Here is a 22,781-nt window from a genome sequence, read left to right as displayed (position 1 = left end):
ACGGTAAATGTTAGTGAAACTTCACGTACGTAATTCCATTTTGTGCACAAAAGTTAGCACAGAAAGCTTGATTGGCAGCCGTTTGCAACGAAATGATTCTTTCATTATATCACTGACACGAAAAGTGGGGCAGGGCTGTGAAGGGCTAAAGAGCAGATTTGCACCTTCGAGAATTTGATAAATCTGCCATTTTGTACGATTAAATACAGACATATTCTGTCAGAGCCCTGTTTGTGCTTCTAAGAAAACAGAATGCTTGCCCTGAGATACTGTACACCAAGAAATACCCAACTTTCTTTTTAGGTAGATCTACACAAGTGGATCTGAACGCGTTAAGGAGCTATTGCAATATTGTCACTTCTAATTTGTACATTGTTTTAAGGTAATAACAATCTCTATTCCAATAAAAGTTCACTATCTTTTTACGTTTTCACTAATTAATAAAAGAATTAAAAATAACGCTTATTAACCCTTTTGCTACAACGTGCGATTATAGTCGCTCGATTTCCTACACACTCCATATCTGTCTCTGAACCTGTAGTTTCAATTTTTATGTTTTCTCTAATATCATTTATTAAGAAATTATAAATCCCTCTTTTATGGAAAGTTTTCTCCCCAAAATATCATTTAAGCAACTTTAGTTGCGGCAAGTTCTAAATTTAGTCGTTGACAACTGTCCTCGAATAATGTATACATTTTTGGCGCGGCGTTACGTTCAGCGCGAGCATAATGGCGCAGAGGCCGCTCGTAGCGAAAAGATTAAATATGTAATTTATTAATCATATTTTCTTCGTGTACAGAATCAATGACAACATTGTTTAGAGACAATTACCAAAAAAAATTAACAACGTATTAAAAACATTCTCAACAGTCTATATATGTTAATTGAATACATATATTGCAACACTTGCACTGGTGCTTCAGAAAGCCTAAAAAAAAAAAAAAAAGAAAAAAAAACAGGAAAAAAGCTATAAACAACTTTACTGTGGTGTCTTAATCGAAAAGAAACCAGACAGTTTAGAGAGTCATCACTGAAAACTTGTATTGTTTTATTTGTGGCGAGCGAGTTTCTGAGTCTGAAGAACAATAACACGTACATTACCACGAAATACAGGTACAACGAGACACGAAGAGAACGTAGATAAAGTTTCGGGTACAAAAATACCAGAAAATATATGTGTATATATGTATATATATGGACGGACTAACAGATAAAAATGAAAAAGAGAGATAATACGATATCTCAAGGAACGGTAATGTGAAGTCCTTTGGAACAACTATGACGGTATAAGTCTTTATCATTATCACAGCCTCGTTTTGGAAGAGTTTTAACATAAATGTTTAACGATAAGGATACCAATTGTCTCTTTAGCGTCTAAAGGAAACAAATGTCCCTATCGAATGCCTCCATATGGAAAAATACTGTTTAACTAGAGATAGTTCTTGGGAGCAATGCCTTCTGGGCGTTTGTCGTCGGATTAAACGAAGAACCTAACCTATCTACTCAAGTCGCGACTTATCGAGTACGTGAACATGGTATTTTGATTAAGGACACCAAGGTCGTTGGATTTGAGCCGTGGTATCCGAGAAGTCCTTGGTATCTACCTACGAAAGGTGGGCGAGGTCGGCTAGTAGGGTTTCGACGCATCCTTGGATCGTTTCAGCTGGACCTTAAGCCGTTTCATGCCGATCTGGAAGCCGTTCATCGCCTGGATCGCTGCTTGCGCGCTCGCCGCATTGTCATACGACACGAAGCCTGCGAATAATTTACAATCATTTCGTAGAATGTTATTATTCAGATACTTTAACACGTTCGAGCCCGTTTGGGCAGATCTGCTCATATCAGGAATTTTTTTAAAGTTATTAAATCATTCGAGTCAAGCTGCACCTGTTACACCGGGTTCGAATGTGTTAAAAAAATACTTCATTATTTATTAGTTCATAGTTCATATACCATTCATATATGGATAATATGGCACAATATGACAATTATAGACTTAAACACTTACAGAAGTATGAAAAGTACCTATGTGTGAGATGTTTTACATTTATCATATTGTGCTGAAAACGTTCGAGCTAAATTGAATATATCTACCCAGAAGTGGCTTCATCTTATCTGGGCCAAGCTACAAGTGTTACTCCAGCTTCGAACGTGTTAACTCTTTTATACAACACATATTTCTTATTTATTTGGGTTATAATAGTAATGGACACTGTAGTAGTAGCTTTATGAGATTATACTTAAGTATTTTTTAATCTATCTGACCTAAGTATCCTTGTACTATTCGAAACTATCCAGTACTATTTGAATGCCAATTTTACTTATAAGCTTTTTTGTAATTTATATGAATTGTGATACGGAGATATAAAATTTTTGTAATTATGGGTGATAGACTCTCATAAAGTTTAGCAGAAACTCCTTGTAGTGAACATCCTCAGCTAAAAGATTACAAATAGAGATAGAAGTTGATGTGGTGGCGTCTTACCGAAGCATTTGCTCAATTGCGTCTGTTTATCGATGAAGACTTTGGCGGAAATGACGTTCCCAAATGGCAGAAACGTTGTGACAAGGTCAGTATCGCTGAACTCCTGTGGTAGATGATAGATAAACAGGTTGCAGCCCTCGGGACCCTCAATCTGCTTGTCCGTGTTGGTGAATTTTGCCTTTTGCGCTGCCGCCGCAGCCGCAGCTGCTGCCGCTGTGAACGCTGGGAACCCTGGAAACACGAGGTTTATCATCGTGAATTCCGTGTCCCTTTTCAACGGATCTACGCACTGCTTGTTTGCATCCCACGAGATTCGCATTTCAAATAGTTCGACACTCAATGCTCAAACAATTATATACAGTGTGTTTACTTTAAATACATACACTTAATTATAGTACATTTGAAAACGAAGAATAGTAATACTAGAATGAGGTATAGGCATATTTTTTAACGTATTTTGATGAATAAATTTTCTTTTGTTTTCTCCTTTCTAATTATAGCTTATGTATTTTTTATGCATTGTGCAAAGTAAGAATGAATTCGGTTTATTTCTTTGTAAAACAGAATTTTTCTTCATTCAGATGCGGGGGATATCCATATTAAGGATCAGTAGGAGCGACGAACAGTGGTTCAGATCGAACAATTAGCTGTTCATTTGCTAAAAAATCAATTTCCTCATTTTTTTTGGTAATGTATTTCAAATGTCTGCCACTTTCAAAAATGATGACGTTATTGAAATTTATTAATGATTGTGATTAGAACAAGCGTTTAAAGATCATGTCACGTAGGCAGACTGTTTTATCAAACATGCTTCCTTTCAGATAAACTTTTAACATCTGGAAAGGAAAATTCTCAGGCAAACAGACTACTTGCTCTTGAAATGAACAGCAGGCTCAGCGATAACAGAACCAAATGTTATGGGAAAGCAATGGGTCACTGTAATCGCACTCTAAACATCACCGAACCCTACGGGCCCAGCCCGATTAGCTAAATAGTAACCAGATCACCCTTTCTCATTAGTATATAAACCCGTTCGCACCAACGCTCTTCGGTCAGTACCAAAAGTCATCTTGTGTCGAGAACTTCGTGTACGAACGTGAGCTGGTTGCTAGTTAGTGAGATCGGATTAAAGTCTCCTTCAAGCATAGTTGACCTTATAGAATCCGCGAAATCGAGTCAGTGTTTCTATGTGGTATTATAATCAACCACACACACAACACCCTGCATTGCCAGTGCGTCAAAACCGAGCATACTGCGGAGATAGGTAATATACACATTACACGCCTAATCCGCGACAAGAACAATTGTAACAGACTGAATTGTAAAATATACATTACTGTGTCAATCCCACATTAGCATCTTACTTTCAAAACCCGGTGAAACTAGTGACAGTTCCCACAACAATACAACCTAACCGCTCGGGTTGTATTGACTTTAAAATAATATAAGTTACGCGGCCTCTTGTCCGAAAGCCTCTGCTAGCCACACGCGCTGCTAAGCCGTCGGCCACGTAACAATCAACATTTCATAAACACCTTTTTACAAAGAAAATATTTTCCTTTGTTCTGATTGGTACCCTACAAAGTCCATTTAATCTTTCGTGTCCATTTTCTTTTTTTTTTACAAATAAAGGGTATTTGCCTACAATAAGAATGCATTTTAAATTAGGACTTTTTATTCATAATTTATTGAGAAAAAAAAAAGAAAAATATTCAGTGGACTAAAGAAAATCGTCAGTTTTGCATAATTCGCATAGATCATCTCTTGAATTCCAAGCATTTTTTCAAAGTGGAGTATTTTCATCATACTTTTCTTTATACAGGGTGCTCGACAACAGGTGGGCAAAATTTTAAGGGGTGATTCTAGGGATCAAAATAAGACTAAAATCAAGAATAACGAAATAGCGTTTGCGGCTTTGTTTTCCAATAATTAACGTTTAAAAATTCGAGTAAAAAGCGCCTGAAACCTGCAACCCGCTCAGCACCGACGACTGAACGTCAGGTCAGAAGGGGTCGGTACAGTCATAACCAAGAATCGAAACCGAATGCTGCTGTACTGAGAAACAGAATAGCACGAAGTAAGTTTCTATTATTCAACGATTTTTGGTCATGACTGTACCAACCCCTGCCGACCTGATGTTCAGTCGTCGGTGCTGGACGGGTTACAGGTTTCAGGCGCTTTTTACTCGAATTTTTAAACGTTAATTAGTGGAAAACAAAGCCGCAAACGCTATTTCGTTAATCTTGATTTTCGTCTTATTTTGATCCCTAGAATCACCCCTTAAAATTTTGCCCACCTGTTGTCGAATTGCCCATTTCCTCTCATAATGAAAATTATTATTGTTTAAAACGGAGCCGTTACCGGAACTGCGTGATGTGTTAAGAGGCTACTATAAAGTTCTATATTAGATAATTAATATTAAATAATAGATTTTGGATTCTAAATGATAACGAAGAAAATAAGACTGAACTTTCATTTAACAGAGTATAATTCACTAGTAGAGTAAGTAGTTTGGTGAAGAATAACGTAAGAAGTAAAGCATATCTGTCACCCAAATTTTATTAATGTTATTTCCACTGTAAAATATATGTATATGTAAATATTGACACATAAGCGGACACATGAACCAAGGCTAGTTCGAAGTCCAACCTCTGTTATTCTTTTTTAAATTAAAAAAAAGCGCAGAGCAATAAATCAATTTTCATTTTTTCGTTTTATTGCTTTTCTTATATTACAAGTATTATCGTTTCGTTAATTTCTTCCACATTGCACTATTTTATAAAATTATTGTCTTACGTTGAAAATCTTAATATTCACAGTAAATAAAAATGCAATATTTTCAATACTGAATTATTACAGCATCGATTAATATAATTTTCTTTTAATTCTTATAAATATTTCAATAAATAATTAAATGTATGTATTTAAATATTGCATACTGCGTAAATATAATACAATATTTTTCTTCTACAAGCAGTATTTATGAATCCTTATTTAAATCTGCTAGTTGTATTTTATATTTTCTATAAGAAAAATCTTTTTTAACCTGCGTATGTCGTGAGCTGGGATTTGTATGCACAGTGGTGGTCATAAACTTACATACAAGATGTATTTTAATATTACTTCGTTCCATGAGATAGTAATGGTTGGAATGACATTAAATTTTTATTAGCTTTGAAATGAAGTTTTTATTTATTACTGTTAAATAAGAAAATTTTTAAATGTACGTATAATAATTAAAACTTTTATTTAGAAAAACAAACTAGAACATTAAATATTAAACATAACCTCATAAAAAAGTGAAATGAACAAACTTATTGAGTTGCATAACTTCTTTATGAATTCAGCTACTTCTTTTTCATTTCAAATACATTAAGATCAAATACATCAAGAAAGATTTGAAAAAATTGTAAATTAACTATTTTGATTAAAACATCAAATAGTATTGTTTTTAGTTTCTACAGAAACCTTTTATTTATTATTAGATTTTATAATTCTTATTACTAAGCAATTTTTATTTCTTTGTTTTTTTTAGTCACTTTATTTCGAGGTAATGTACGTAAGCATATGACCCCACTGCTGTACATCTGGGTGCAACATAAGCTTCTTTTATAAAGGCAAGTGTAAAGGAAGAGTTGTCACACTACTTGCTTTAATCGTCCATATTATTTATGTGGGAGGACATAAATTTAAATTAGGTTCTTCCTAGGCCAGGCATGCGCATGAAAATGCCGGTAAGACCACAATAGTGCCTGCCCCCGTACAGCTTCGAGCGACCCATAGACATATAAAATATAGACGGAGCCTTTCTACGAGGGGTAACTGATAATCGCGGTAAGGGGGGAATTCATCTGACTTCGACTATTTTCGTAAGCGCAGACTCGGGTATGTTCGGCTTTTTGCATCCGTACAATGAGTTGCATTGAACTTGTCGCAGTGAAGTTGGCTACAAATTCACTACGCATTCACGCCGCGTCGATAAGTGAATGCGTGGCCAACTTCACTAACACATTCACGCCGCAGCGTTGGTGAGCCAATGGCGAGATCGGTTCACCGACGCTGCGGCGTGAATGTGTTAGTGAAGTTGTAGCCAACTTCACTGCGACAAGTTCAATGCAACTCAGTGTACACTGAGTTGCAATGAACTTGTCGCAGTGAAGTTGGCTCCAGATTTACTAAGACATTCACGCCGCGTCGGTGAGACGATGGGCGAGATCGACTCACCGACGCGGCGTGAATGTGTCAGTAAATCTGGAGCCAACTTCACTGCGACAAGTTCATTGCAACTCAGTGTACACTCAGTCCCATCGAAGCTGTCGCAGGGAAGTTGGCGCGCTAACGATTCACGCCGCAGCGGCGTGAATGCATTAGCGCGCCAACTTCACTACGACAACTTCGATGGGACTGAGTGTACATACATACATGTAAAATGTGAGCCGAATACTACCGAGTCTTGCCGGAATAAGTCGAAGTCAGACGAGTCTCCTCCTCGCCCCGATTATCACAGCCCCCCTTACCTAAAGTAGCAGTTTATGCTCCGTCTATATTTCATATGTCTATGGAGCGACCGTGTCTGTTTTATTACTGTCCTAATCCTTCTCAGGCTTTTCCCCCGTCTGAAGGCAAATAGTGGGAGGCTTCTGTCTCCACCAACTTTTTTACTCAACAGAATCCTATGTTGCACCGAAGTGTAGATTTGAATGTTTGATTACGTGCAAACAGTACAACAGGATGCACTCCTGCATTACACTGTACAATTATTACTAAAGATTCAGGCATTCCACGTCGTGTTTAGTTACTCACTATGTAATTCTTTCTTTTCCACGGTCACCGTCGTCTTTCCAATGAGAGCTTTAAGGCGCACAGTTACTCGTTAGAACACTTTTTACCAACCATGTGCAAGTAAACAATTACCATTTTGCCATTTTATATCAAATACATTTTGGTGAAAAACAATTAGCTGTACTAACCTGCATACTGTTGTAAGCTGGAGTAAGCGTTGCTCAACGAGTCCTGCAATCCGTTCAAAGGTGTTCCCGTTAGAGAATTGAGCGCGAGGGACGTCACAGGACTGAGGCTACCTCCAGTGGACCCTTTGAAATTGAAATAAACAGAATTAATATTTTCGTAGATTCAGCGATTATTCAAATTTCTACAATTTTAGTCAAGAATAAATCGCTCAATTTTTGGAACGGTTTTTTAATTGACATGCCTCATGCCATGACATGAAAAAAAAAAGACAAAAAGTAACTTTCACTATCGGTTAGATTATATTATAATTGTTAATAATATGGTAGCAAAACCAAAAGCGGTTTGTAAATTGTTTACAAAAGTAAAGTCAGTGAAATAATGTAGTGCAAAAGCGATTTGACAATAAATATTTGAATTTAAATTCAAATTTAATTCTTATTATGTTTCTATGTATAGTTATAATTATTGAAGTAGATAGATAGGGGCCAGCAGGGAGGGCCTAGATTTCCCAAAAATGTGGATTGCACCCTTATCATTTCAAAAATTTCAAACTTTAACAAATTTTAAGATTCTATAATTCTAAAAGGGTATAGCCGGGTAAGGTAGGTAAAATGGCCCTTGAACCAAAATAAATTCAGAATGCGTCGTTCGATAGCATATCAAAAGAATATACTGTACACCAATTTTCAACCCTTTATCTTAACCAGGGGGGCAGTGAGGGGGAGGGCGCAAAATAGATGCCAGATCGTGCATCATTTCTCCTATTTAATAACATCCGAAAATTCTGAAAAAATTCTGATACACTACAAACACGGTAGCGCATATTAGGGAATTTTTTCAGATTTTCTCATTGCAAATCCTAGTTGTAAAAAATGAAAAACCGATCAAACAATCTGAAGAAACGCGATTTGTTATTGAAAATGTAGGAGCACTACTCTTATATTACTGTGGTAATAACATATTAGTATAACTATTACTGTTGAATTTTTTCAGATTTTTTGTTGTGGTGCAACGTAGTTGAAAAAATCAAAAACCAATTATTTCGCATGAAAAAATAACTTTTACTTTTAATTTTTATTTCCTGTTTTTTCAAAATATGTATTAAATACTTTTAAATGGATTCACATTCATATTCTAAAGGAATATGGAAATAAAGGGAATAAAAATTGAAAGTAGAAGTTACTTTTTCATGTGAAATAATTGGTTTTTGGTTTTTTTAACTACGTTGCACCACAACAAAAAATCTGAAAAAATTCAAGAGTAATAGTTATACTAATATGTTATTATCACAGTAATATAAAAGTAGTGTTCTTACATTTTCAATAACAAATCGCGTTTCTTCAGATTGTTTGTTCGGTTTTTCATTTTTTACAACTAGAATTTGCCATTGAAAAATCTGAAAAAATTCCCTAATATGCGCTACCGTGTTTGTAGTGTATCAGAATTGTCGGATGTTATTAAATACGAGAAATGGGGCAAAATTGTCCCCCCTCACTGCCCCCCCGGTTAAGATAAAGGATTGAAAGTTGGTGTACAGTATTTTCTTTTGACATGCTATCGAATGACGCATTCTGAATTTAATTTAGTTCAAGGGCCATTTTGCCTACCTTACCCGGCTATACTCTTTCCGAATTCTAAAATCTTCAAATTCTGAAATTTCAACAGTCCAAAATTCAAAAATTCAAAAATTAGAAAATTAGAAAATCCTAATATGGCGTTAATGTTGAAACATAATTAATACTAGACTTAAAAATTAATTAGTAATTAGTGATAACGAAAATATAACAAATTATAATCAACAATAAAGTTATTTTAGACACAATATTCCATAGCAATCGTAATTTGTCAATGTTTTTTTTTTTTTAAAGCAGTGTAACACGGAGCTCACCAAACAGGAATATTTTTACAATTTAATTATTTTAACACCTATAATACAGCACACACGAATTAAAGCTTAATTAAGACACAGTTAACAAATATTGGGTGAGCTTCGTTCCCTCGTGATTACAAATCAAATGAGCAATAAAGATGTATAGGAAATAGGAATGAATAAAGCAAATAGTGGCGCGAAAATGAGGGAAGGAAAAAGTGTTCTTACCTGTATTTCCGGTCTTTCCAAGAAGGACAGCTACGCACGGAAAGACGTGAACGTTAAAGTGCGTTCTCATGAAAGAAAAGAAACAAAAAGGTGCACGCTACACGGCCAACTATGTTCGACCAATTCCATTAAACGGCAATGATTAATAATAAAAATAAAATCTTGCCGCGTAACGAGGCAACTAAAGAGCATCTCGTTTGAACGAACTTTATCAATTGTTAACTATTCAATCTCGTACGTAATTAATTTCATTGAAACGGTTATTTTGCTACCCTTTGCTGGGAATAATCGTCCAGTGCACCGGCGAACGCGACGAATTCAACGGTATTGAAATCAGAACGTTTCAAAATGAAAGGGGAGGCGAAATGAAAGGGAAATAGAGATATGGTGGAACCAACACGTATATATGCGTCTACAATTTTCGAGTACATCTATACGAGAACGATTATTAGTTAACAAATTTGGAGGTACACTCTATGTGTACTGCTCGTAATAAACGTGGATATTTATAATATTGAATAGAAATAGTCAATTTTTACAGGTAACTTTGCACTTCTAGAAAACCGATGATATTAGTAATGAGTCGTCCTCGTATGTGCACCCAATAATGTACTCGTATAAGTTCAGTATTTATCTCACAAGGAGAGTTTTTTTAACTGATATGGGAGGGCAATTTGATGATAGACGTCGATTTTTCTGAAATTTTGCAGGTGCAGAGAGAACTGAAAAATATTATACACGTATTTTTTTAAGGGTTGATGATCACAACTTCTGAAGTAATATTAGTCAAGGTACATAAGTACAATACGAATTTTAACTACTATAAAAAGTTTAATTTTAAATCCTTAAAGTAAATATGCGTACCTAAAAGAGTGTGTCCACTATTTTTCAATTTTCTGTCGCAGGTTGTAAAAATTTTTAAAAACCGACGGTAATTATCAACCTGCCTATTCTTGCCAAATTTTAATAAGCTTCTGCATATGAGAGATTATATTATTATGTATCTCCCCATCTACATGTATCTTTGAATGTAAATGATCAACAGTTTAAAGAATTTTTAATGTTAAAAATATATTACAAGTTATTCATTTTATTGGAACAATTACTTTGAAATAAAAGAGTTTTATAACTTTGTTTTTATCTCTAATCAAATTCTAGATACATAGGTAAATTATGATTTAATTTAAATTGCATATAAATGACAGAGAATAATACTTGTATAATCCTAGGACGACGGATCAAGGAAAGAGTCCCCACTTTTAATGTAATTCTATATTTCATATTATTTTAATTTTCTAAATTTTGCACTGTTCTTTCAAAAATTATTTTTCCACTATATGAAACTCTTTCGTTTAAATTAATATTCTTGTATATTTTGTAAGTTTGGATCATGAATGACCCACGTTCCGCAGTTCAAAGGTTAATTTTGTTAGCTTTTGGACAACTCTGTATAAGCATAATAACTAATTCCACTATGGTACGATTTGCGTGCACTCTGTTTATAGAGAGTTTCATAATAATATAATTTTCCAAAATGTGAAAAAGCTTATTAAAATTTGACTGGTTCTTTTGGAATGCTCTCCTTGCTGATACTACTTGTGTACGTGTTTGTTGTTTTTTTTTCGACAAGGGAATTAGGGGTGGCATGAATAAGATTAGAAATTCATCAGGATGAATTAATTTAGTAATTGTTAATACTATACCAGGCAATGCGACACGTACATAGCGACATACCTGCTGTCGAATTCGCCAGTCCGCTTAACGCTGAAACACAGAACACGTTCACGATATTAACAAGCGGAGTTAGTAACGTGTTTACATATTCAGCACGTAAACTTTGGCGGAATTTACTTAGCCGTTACTCTGCCTGAAATAAGGTACCCGTCCTGCAATATTGGACATCGCTCAAACATTATTGCCGCTGGCTCATCCAGTTCAACTCGGTTAGAAGATCGAATAAGAACATGAATAACAAAGATGATGTTAATCCTCGTTAAAGAGAGCGTTAAATATTTATTCTTGACGTGTGACATGTACAGGGTGTTCTAGGAATAAGCGATTAAACTTTTCACCATAGTCACATAAGTGATTATAAGTATTTTAAATTATGAAATAAGATATTATTAATAATTATTTTTTATAGGGAGATTTTTATTCCATTCCCAATTTTAGTGTGTTTGCCTTTCAATATAAATTTTAAGGCTTACAAATAAAATGGGATATTATTTGTTATAACTCATTTCCAATGCTAAGGATTGCTAAAAATATAATAAAAATATATGAAATTTTAATTTCTTTCAAATATCTATTTGACATTGAATACAATGATAGAGAATTTATTTTAAATTCAGTAATTATTTAGTTTAATTTGAATTTTAAAGAATAACCGTTTTTAAGAAGTTTAGTATCGTTACTAAACTTCTAGTTTAGAAATTTCGGCAAATAATGTTGATTAAATAATAATATAATCCTTTTTCAGTGTATTTTCTAATTTTTAGCCTGTATTTAAAGATTATACATATAACAAGATATTATTGCTTTGTGTCTTTTTTATTTGTTACAATTCGTGGCCAGTGTTGAGTATTGTCAAAAGCATAATATTTACAAATTCATGAAATATTAATTTCTTTTAAACATTGATTTAATATTAAATTAAATTTTGGGGACATATATAAGCCTTAAAATTTATTATTTAATCGACCTGATTTGAAATGAAATTTAGTACAGTTACTGGAATTTTAATAATCAATTAATTAATAAATATGTAATTTAGTACTCTAGAGGCAATGAAAAATATTTCAAATCCATTTAAACCTAGATGTTTAAATGTACTCAATTATGTACATATTTCCAAAACACCCTGTAATGTTTTTAAAACCTAGACAGAATTTCCTTAAGCGAATTCTTGTTTTAAAATTTTTGTACGGCACCTAACATGGTAGGTTTCCAGAAAAATAGTGGTATAAAAAGAAGGCGATCAAAAATTCTAAATTCAAAACTACAAAATAGAAAATGTCAATGTTCAGTGTTTAAAATTAAAAACTTCAAAATTTCAAAATTTAAAACTCAGAACTCAAAATTCAAAATTTCATAACTCAAAGTTCAGAATTCGCTAGAACGCTATTTTCCTTAGGAAAGTCTATCATACTCGGTACTGTATGTACAATCTATTTTTGTGTTTTTAAGTGGTGTTTGTTTTGTCTTGCTTATAACAAAATGAACAGATGAACAGTAAGTAGTACGTCTAGGATCGTCGCTCTAACAAAAATGATAAACAATGGTTAGGCCAAATGTAATTTAGCATACATTAAAAAAATTATAAATACTATATTTTACTTTTTATAATCCAACACCTTACACAACTATTATCATGTATGATTAGTCACTAATTCAGGGAATTCGAATACTTATGAGACTCACTAGGGGAAAGGCGGGTAGCCCCGGACATTTTTATATCTTTATTGTTACGTCATATACAGGGTGTCCCAGAACTGGGGTAGGAGCCGAAGAAGGATGATTGCTGAGATCATTCCAAACAATTTTTTCCTTTGCCAAAATGTTATTTAAGGCTTCGTTTTCGAGTTATTAACGAAAAACAGTGGCCAATCAGAGCACGCCCTTAGCGCGGGCCGAACCACGAGAGTGTTGGGTATGCTCTGCGATCAAACCGTGGTCGTGATCAAGTGCATCGGCACCACGTCGGTGTAATAGGTGTAATAGTAATTTTTTAATTCATTATTCGATATAACTTTTGCCCAACGAATCCTATTATACCGACGTAGTGCCGATGCACTTGATCACGACCGCGCGGAGCATATCCAACACTCTCGTGATTCGGCCCGCATTAATGGCGCGCTCTGATTGGCCAGTGTTTTTCGTTAATAACTCGAAAACGAAGCCTTTACCAACATTTTGGCAAAGGAAAAAGTTGTTCAGAATGACCTCGCCAATCATCCCTCTTCGGCTCCTACCCCAGTTCTGGGACACCCTGTAGAAATACAAATGACATATGATAACATGGCTTCTGTGCTTAAAAAATAATTGCAAACCAGTAATCGTATGCACACTAAGCAAATTAGGTCATTATATAAATTTTAGTTTCGCTGAAGGTATCCGGGGCTGCACGCCTTTTTTCAAATGAGTAAAAACAGAAGTTTCAGTTTATTGCTTGTTGTCTTAAAGTTATTTAAGAAATATGTTTTTTTTTTAAGATATAATGAATCAAAAAGACCTTATATTTATTACCTGAAAGAGAAATTTGATTAAAATTGATTGCTTCTATGTTTTTTTTTGTATTTTATTTAAGTGTCCGGGGCTACCCGCCCTTCCCCTATATGTTGCTTAGCAAAATGAAACAAGATTACGATGAAAACATTCATCCTCGGAACTAGTTTCATAAATAACTTTCATAAATATTAAACGAGCAATTTCCATAGTTTCCTGATAGGAAAAGTAGTCGTTTTTAGAAAGTAGCAGGAAAACTGCTGGCTGATGAGGATAATATTAATATGTATGTAGGTATAACAAAACCGATCAAATTTTTAAAATTCATAAAGTTCTTCACCTTGTTTCAATAATTAATTTGAAAAAATCTTATTCATTTAACGAATGTTTCTTTAGAGCCCCATTTTCATTATATCTATAATAAATATCATGGATTATTAGTAATCTACTAAAAATAAAATTATACTAGTAGCAGGAAAGGTTACCTAATAACAATAACTATATCGTTTAATAACAATCTTGGGATTATGTCCATTAATTAATACGTTATATTATAGCATTGATGATATTTAAATTTATGAGGATCTTAATTTCATTTATTTAATGAGAACTTCAATTTTGTTTGATTTTAATAGAAGTATTAGTTAGTGTTGGGATGGGTTAACTGGTAAGTAACTTGAAATACTGACTTTAACCCTTCCACCAGCAGAGACGATGTTAGTCATTTATAATTTAACCTTGTGCAGCCCAATTTGTTTTTAATTGATAAAAGAAATTTTCTATACTTAATTTTTGTGTTCCTACAATGCAGTGTGAAGAAATTTTATGGTTATATTGCGCTAGCAAAATTATTATCATATTTACAAACCAAATTTTGTGAACTCTTGACTTTTTGATACATTTAACCCTCGGACAGCGAACCATGCAGAGAGTCACAATTTTAATGTAATTTTGTATTATATATTATTTTTATCTGCGAAATTTCACATTGTTCCTTTATAAATTATTCCTCCCATATATGAAACTCTTTCGTTTAAATATTATACATTTAACTTTAGGTTAATATTGTTGTTTATTTTGTAAGCTTGGGTTACGATTGACCCAGGCTCCGCTGTTCAAAGGTTCAAAGAAGTGTTGCCATATGGCAGCAGTGGGCTGGAAAGGATTAAAATAGAATGACATGAATAACAATTAAAAAGAAAAATATTTACGCTGAAAATTATTGTACTGCATTAGATAATTTAGTACAAAAACATCCGGGTACCGTTTCTGGCTGAGATGATCCTACCGAAAGGGATACAAATCTTTCTTTGATCGTGAAATTCAAAATTTGACGATGACCATCACTGTTTTTTAATAATATTGTTATATACTTAATAACAATATATTATATAACATAATATTTATAATTCGTGATATTTAAAAATTCACAGGATTCGCCAAAAATGCCATAATTATTAATAAAACAAAAGTTAACCTAAAGTTAATGCAAAACAAGGCAAACTTTTTCTTTAACGTTTGTACGACTCACAAACGTATATGCACATAGAACAAAACAATTTTCACTAGAACGGGTTACCAATTCCGATTAATTATCAGGATTATTTAACGTATTGCAACAAGTGTAAAATATAATACAAACACGTCATCAATTAATTGTTCGAGTCATTTCTTTCTTCTTTTTTCGTTATTTAACATTTAAGACTGCTTAAAAACTATAATTATATAATTTCATAATTTCATTTATTAATACTAATGAACTATATTACTTACTGGAAGTGAAATTGTAACCGAATTAACAAATTTTGTGGAAGAAGAATGTTTTAGTACAATAGTTGCAAAAATAGAGTTATGAAGTACTAATCAAAAGAATAATATTAGATACTAAATTGATGTATACTTCAGTTTTGAATGGAAATAGAACAAAAATGTTATTTCATAAAATAATTAATTAATTTTTTATATATCAATTTACTAAATTTATTAAATTTTTGATGAACTGATTGAAGTTTGAGGTTTTTTGTACAATTAAAATATAATTAAATGAATGTTTTTATCTTTTCATTACTCATATTCAAATATGAAAGTGTCGTCGGATTTCTCGATTCTTCTGTGTATTCCCATTATCAGTTTGAGGGGTCATTTTCAAATAATTTTTGAAACTAAAAATAATAGACCACGGAACTTGAAATTTAAGAAAAATGACAGTGAAACCTTTGTGCAATTATGCGTTATACTAATTAAATTATACTATACTAATTAAGTTCTTACATGTTGTTTACGGCATGCTCTAAATGGCTGCCACGAATGTTTAATAATTAATCATCTAATTTATTGCAACCTTTACATAAATACAAAAAAGATGTCTTTCTAATTTCTCTATGATTGAGAAAGTTGAAATTTCCATTATAGAACAGATTTTTTTCTACTGACTATTATTTCGTCAAAATATATTGTTTTTAGTTTTATTTCAAGCTGAGACAGTAATCACACTTATACATATAGATGAAAATTTTTTTCAATTTTTTTGTTTTATATAAATTCATAACTATGTTCTTGAATCGTGAAAAAATATAAAGTTCGTTAGTCTATCTTTTAGTACTAAAAATCGTTCAAAAATGACCATTCCAAATAAATGTACCTTCTTGAAACATCGGTTCAAAAAACTATTATAATCATCATTTTTGATTAATGAATTTCAATTTAGTAGGTACTCGAACGATTAACCGGAAGGAAATCGGGTCAGCTGTTCGTTCTTCTTCAACATGCATGCTGTTACTTCAGGACTAACGTTACATATCAAGCAAATCTCGGCGAAAGCATGCTATTTCCAGGCATTCCCCTACACGAGGGCACAATGCACGTGAATGGAGACTTGATCGCATGTACAATTCCGAGCATGTTTGACTTTTCTAAGAAAAGTGGTGACGTAGATAAAGGAGGTTCAATTACTTCAGAAGCATCACGCATTATGTTTAATTTGTACGACACATTTTTATACTCAACAAACAATAAAATTTTGCTAAGTAAACATTTATATGACGAACTTCCCTCTTTAATACATCGCCATTTTTCCTAGGGAAGCGTACTATGCTCGGTGTTGTACCAAGTCTCTATGTCGTGCTATCGTGAAAGTTTTCGCTACTCACTGTTTGGCGACACTTGAAGGTTGCCATTTCCGCCAGTCATCGCAGCCAGGGTGACTAGGTTCTGCATACTCATGGGTGACACTCCTGTGTTCGCTGTAAACACCCAATTACAAACGTGAGACGAATGGGCTATGAATTCATCATGAAGTCATCCATATCTGCTACTGTTTGTATAAAATATCATTACACAGGGTGGACCATCTAAATAAGAATATCTATACAATTTCATTTTAAAAAATGCCACGGACTTTGAACTTTCTGAAAAAAATGACGCGACAGAAAAATAATTTTACGTCCCTGGAAATAAAGTAACTGTTTTGAATAGATTAAGATTACAAATAAGATTACAAATAACGCAGATATTTAAATGTCCCCACTTAAATGTTTCAACCTGCATATAATAATTATACAATTATACTTTTTACACTGATATACAGGGTGTATTACTTCATTTTGTTTGTAAAGATATAAAAAATATTTCAGGGAAAGTAATTGTTACTGAGGTGAGAGTAATTTTAGTTTATCTAATCCTAAGTTGAATTCTAAGGTGACAGGTACAACTTGGCGATCATAAGGCGAAGTTATAAATCAACATGCTCGGGCCTGTTTGGGTAAATTTATCCAAATAAAATAAGCGAAAATCTTTAAAGTACACTCGCGATCAAATCAGGTCCCACAAGAGAAATGGTGATGTCCCGAATCCCCCCCCCCCCCCGACGTTCCTCCAGAAAATGACCATGTAGCGATAGGAATCGATATACGTATACATATAAGTCTGTGGCTTTCCACCATTTGCAAAAATTGATGGGTAAGTTGAATTAATATTTATGCACTTATTTATTCCCTCTTCTCAAAATTATCTTATTTTATTTCTAAATTACTTTTAATAATAACATCGTTAAAATTAAGAATTTCAGGATTCCTGTTTCCCCTATATCATCATTTTTTCTAGGGAAACCTGACTTGATCGCGAGTGTACAATGAAAGAAAAATCACCACCTCATGAAATTTTTAAATTTTGTATGAAATATCCCACGAATTGTTAATTTATAAAATACTGTATTTTAAAACTTTTTTGTCAGAATGTTCCAATAAATTAATCTATGTAAAACAAAAATAAAAATCACAATAAAATTTTATATATTTTATAATAGTGTTTCGATTTTTAACCCTTTACCTCATAACTTATTCGGCAGTTGCCTAATTCAGAATCAACATTATATTGTTGCAATGTTAAAATAAATAAAATAAATTGAAATATTATGTACACTTTGCATTTGGCTATCTTTGACCGTACAAATTATAATTAGAAGAAATTTAAAAGATAAGAACCGACGTTGTCATATTTGAACTTGTGTCGCATCATGACTGTGGTAAAGGGTTAGGTATATAGTTTTACAAATAATCCAGTGTTATGTAAGTTCTGCTGTGTCATTAAAAAATCATACGTTTTGCGCCAATAAGCGATAAACATACGTTTTGATGCAGACGCTAATGGCAAGTATCTCTTACGTATGATCCATCATTGCATTGGCGTGTTTCCCGAACCCGTTAATTTTATTATCGCGAAGACAACTGGCAGAAAATACACAGGACAGGTAAACACGATGGCGTACTTTGTAATTTTCACTTTGTGAAAAACAAATACGTCTTACTGAAATACGTTTGACAGATATTTTTAATTATTTTGTTAAACAAGTTAAACATTATATTACATATGTAAAAGAAAATTATTTATAAAATGATATTTAGGAATAAAGGGATTATGTACTAATTAATGAATCAGTTAGAGGCACAATACAAATTCAACAAACGAAGAGAACATAAAAGAAAGAAAAAAAAATTCAACAAACGAAGAGAACATAAAAGAAAGAAAAAAAAAAAAAGACACCAACCATACTCACCGGCGGTGTTGCTCAACGACGCGAGCGTCGCCAAGCCCTGAAGATTCGCAGCGTTGATTTCAGGAGGACTGGGCAGAGCAGGAGCGGCGGCGTGCGCAGGGGTTGCGGCGCCTAGACCGAGGTGCTGTTGTAGCAACAACTGATGCTGCACACTCGACAGAGCGTTAGCGCCTGCACTAGCTGCAACCGGAGTTGCTGCACTCGTCGTCGCCTGAAGTTGTTGCAGTAGCTGTAACGACGCGGGCGCTAGGGTAGGTGTATCGTTCTGCAAACAAACGAACGTCCAAATGTAATCACATGTTTTCCTTTGCTTGTTTACCTTCGGGCTATTTACACTGATGAGAAGATACAACCAATCGTATATGTATAGCAATGGTTCTCAACCGATGGAATACGAGAGGAATCTGAATAGTACAGTACCAAATATAGTAGACTTTCCTAGGAAAAGTGGCACTGTAGGGAAAAGTAACAAATAGAGTGATATAGACCCTTCTATTCTTCTATTATAGAGACAGTGTATCAGATCCTTTCTGTATACTTTTCCTTAAACAAGAGAAGCCTATGTTGTATCGTTGCATTGAACTTGTCGCATTGAAGTTGGCTACAAATTCACTGCGACAAGTTTAATGCAACTCAGGGTACATACGTGGCTAATTTGTGCAATATACAGTATACAACAATTTTATCACCTAAAGCTTCATTTTCAATGATAGTGCGTGCAGTTGCCTCAATCAGAAATAACTATACCAGAGGCTAGTCGAATGTTTAATGCTGGTTACTACTGAAATCTTGGATTGTAATTTTGGCGGTATGCATTTATGAAATGGTTGAGAACCACTGGTATGTACTGTATCCCGATGAGATGTTGCGGAGGCTAAGGAATGCGGGTGCGATTGGTCAGAGGTTTCTAGTCACGCCTAATGCACACGCATTCTAGACCGTCGCGCGTTATTGGTCGAAACGCTCACACATACTAAGCCCGCCGCTTGCACACTGCAAAGTCAAGTGGTGTGGGTGCCTGACGACGTTGGGACTAGATGGGACAGACCGAGGAGTCACTCCTTAGCCTCCGCAACATTTCATCGGTGTAGAGTACAGTAATGAACATCAGAATCAAGACAATCTCTCGAAATAATTTGATACGTCGTAATTCAAATATAGCAAAGTTGTGCATTATTTGAAGGTATGCTCTGAGAATTCTAGCGGTTCTGACATAACGACATCAATCTTAGGTGAACTTGTAGAGAAGCTACTCTCCTCCGATTTCGATGATTTTTAAATATGTTGTTTTTTCCTCTAAGCTATATGTCGGACTCGATTATAATAGTTAGCGAGATATTAGCGAAAGAATATTGTTACTACTACTGCGAATTCTGCCTATACGTATGCGTACGTGGCCGTGTGTGCATTGGCTCGCTTGCCTATCATCTCTGTAAGCAGCACCACGTGGTCCGGCTCCTATTCATACAACGGGTGAACTGAAAAATCAAATCATAACATCTGACTCGCGTGGTCGGCTGGAATATTAGTATAACTTAACCTAAACTGACCTAGACGTATAAGAAACAGAAAAAATAAAATACCACCAACATTACTACGAATGGCAGACAATCTTATGGTGCACAATAATGAATACCAATGTTAACGGAATATAATTTTCTTCGTTACTTATATGTCTAGATTAGGTTAAGTTAGGCCACATTAATATTCCGGCAGCCTTTAGGCGGCTGGCCACGCAAGTGTAATGTTAAAATTATTTAAATTTGTAGTTAACTTTGATTTTAAGCTGACACGTTGTATGGACGGTAGCCGGGCCATGTGGTGATGTTGACAGAAACAGTAGATAAGCGAAGGTCGCTTGTCGACGCACACGTAGCCACGGACGTCGAAATTCAATGTAGTAGTACTCATAGTTTTTCGCGAATATCTCGTAAACTAATCGAGTCCGACAAATAGCTTAAAGGAAAAAAGTTGCTTAAAGTGACTAATTTTACAACATATTTAAAAATCATCGAAATCGGAGGGGGAGTAGCTTTTGTACAAGTTCACCCAATCTTGTGATATGTATTGCATTTTGTTTTATTTTAGAATTTAATTTCAATACGTTGGAAGCATATTAAATTAGACGTCTGGACGGTTTTACGACCTATCAATATTTTTACTGTAATTCTATGTGTTGAGCTTGTCATCTTAAGATTTCAAGTGATCGTCCGGTTCGGCTAATTTGAAATTTTATGATGGTATCCGTGCCGAGCATATCAAGCCAATGCTATCTAAAAGTTTACCTTCGTAAACATGTAAAGTCGGTAAGCTAGGCAACTTCCTGTTATGTTATCATTTCTGTCATCACAATCCCGATGCTTATTTCGTGACAAACAGTGGTGTCCTGAACCACTAGAGTAACATAATGCTTTAACCCAGAGATAGATAAAATTATGATTGCTGGAAACCTTAATAAATGTGCTTGACAGTGCGACGTAGGATTATGACTCTTAACCCTTTTAACCCAACGCTGGTATACAATACCAACATGCAAAATAGGATAAACCTTGGTTATTAAAATTGTTTCAAAGCTTATCGTCCAAAATTCAAATCTTCTGGTATATTAAGTAATTATCCTGATTATAATTAAGAGAACCACAATCCAGAATTGTAATTATCTCGGGAATAATGATAATCTAAAGACAGATCAGAGAGGTTCAGCCACTATCGTTTGAAATGAAAACCAATTTTAAAAAACAATTTCTTTATACAAATAATAAAATACTTATACACCTCTGCATCATTTTTGGCTTTTTTGAATGGTGTCATAAAATAAAAAATTATCTATTAAAATGTCGCTCTTGTGCAGGGGAATAACTTGAGAAACCTACACGCGATGGCACTGGATCGAACTCAGGGTCGTTTGGGGGTAGAGTATCACATTGTTCCGAGAGATGGCTTTGAGGATTACTCTTAGTATATTCATGGTCCTAAGGGTAGATGGCGCAACAAGTAGCTTCATACATACAGGGTGTCAAAAAATTGTGTCCAATTTTGAGGAGCATGCATATTAGGTATAATACCGAAAAGTTCTGTCCGTTTTTGAATTAAAAGAAAATAATACATTTTCAACACATTTATTAATATTTATTGAACAATATAATTTCCATCGTTAGTAATAACCTCTTCTTAGTGTGATTGTAATTTGTGGTTTCCATTTCTGTAGAATGACTCATCCTTGGAAACTTAAAATGACATTATCGGACAGGACTTTTGGGTAGAACTAATAATACTTTTTGTTTGTATTGACAAATACTAAATACACCTAAATATTTATAGAAAAATGGAGTATTTCTTCTATAAGAAAATTAGGTGAAACTGTGGAACAAGATTTTCAAAAATGAAATTCCAGAAAAATACAGAACCAAGCATATAGAATTGTACTTATATGTTTATTAATACTGAATTATTTCCTTAAACCTTTAATTTATATTTATTACTGATTAAACAAAATTTCTACACCCTTTCCGATATCATCTGCTGTTATTTCAAACGACAGAAATTTATAAATACTTTGCATAGAAATCAAAATGATTTCGGCAGTCGAGTAAATAAATATATATAAATAAGTATATCTATTCCTGAGGATATTTATCTGTAAGTTTTTATGAAGTCGGGCATCATATTTAAAGGCTATATAAATAATGACAACCTGGATTAATATATAGTAACATAAACTTAACTGATCTTTGGAATTATCTTTGGAATAGACGTGCGCCATGAATTGCTAACGCTGTGGTGGAATATTGGAAGTTAATAAAATATTAACGGGTTCGAATACGTGATGGACACGGGGGTGATTTGCTCTGAAATTTTCATTCGTGTCACGTCGATCACAGATGCTCGACGTTTCTACGTTGAAGTCACACATTATTTAGAACACTGATTACCATTTGTTATTTATTTA

At 33.9% G+C, this 22,781-nt stretch overlaps 1 protein-coding gene and 1 long non-coding RNA gene across 10 annotated transcripts in view; one reads left to right on the top strand and one right to left on the bottom strand.

Moving 5' to 3' along the window:
- The window catches only part of LOC114877910 (CUGBP Elav-like family member 2), a 761,531-nt gene that overhangs the window by 3,128 nt on the left and 735,622 nt on the right, over positions 1-22,781 (bottom strand). For 4 of the 9 annotated variants that reach the window (XM_046285524.1, XM_046285526.1, XM_046285525.1 and 1 more), the window contains 6 exons: positions 18,824-19,097; positions 16,929-17,021; positions 11,278-11,319; positions 7,457-7,579; positions 2,487-2,717; positions 1,606-1,756 (listed from right to left, as the gene is read on the bottom strand). In XM_046285524.1, the coding sequence (XP_046141480.1) occupies positions 1,629-1,756; positions 2,487-2,717; positions 7,457-7,579; positions 11,278-11,319; positions 16,929-17,021; positions 18,824-19,097 (891 nt within the window). In that variant the 3' untranslated portion in view covers positions 1,606-1,628. The remainder of the gene's footprint in view (positions 1-1,605; positions 1,757-2,486; positions 2,718-7,456; positions 7,580-11,277; positions 11,320-16,928; positions 17,022-18,823; positions 19,098-22,781) is intronic. The other 5 variants (XM_046285527.1, XM_046285528.1, XM_046285530.1 and 2 more) reach the window with 4 other exon arrangements.
- LOC114877911 lies at positions 2,914-16,922 on the top strand. Its single transcript, XR_003789660.2, has 3 exons — positions 2,914-3,173; positions 3,308-3,750; positions 16,487-16,922. It is a non-coding gene; the product is annotated as an uncharacterized LOC114877911 (long non-coding RNA).

The sequence above is a fragment of the Osmia bicornis genome, chromosome 4 (genome assembly GCF_907164935.1).
Source record: "Osmia bicornis bicornis chromosome 4, iOsmBic2.1, whole genome shotgun sequence".
NCBI classification, from domain to species: domain Eukaryota; kingdom Metazoa; phylum Arthropoda; class Insecta; order Hymenoptera; family Megachilidae; genus Osmia; species Osmia bicornis.
Note: the sequence above shows the minus strand (reverse complement) of the source record. Positions and strands in the feature narration are given on the sequence as shown.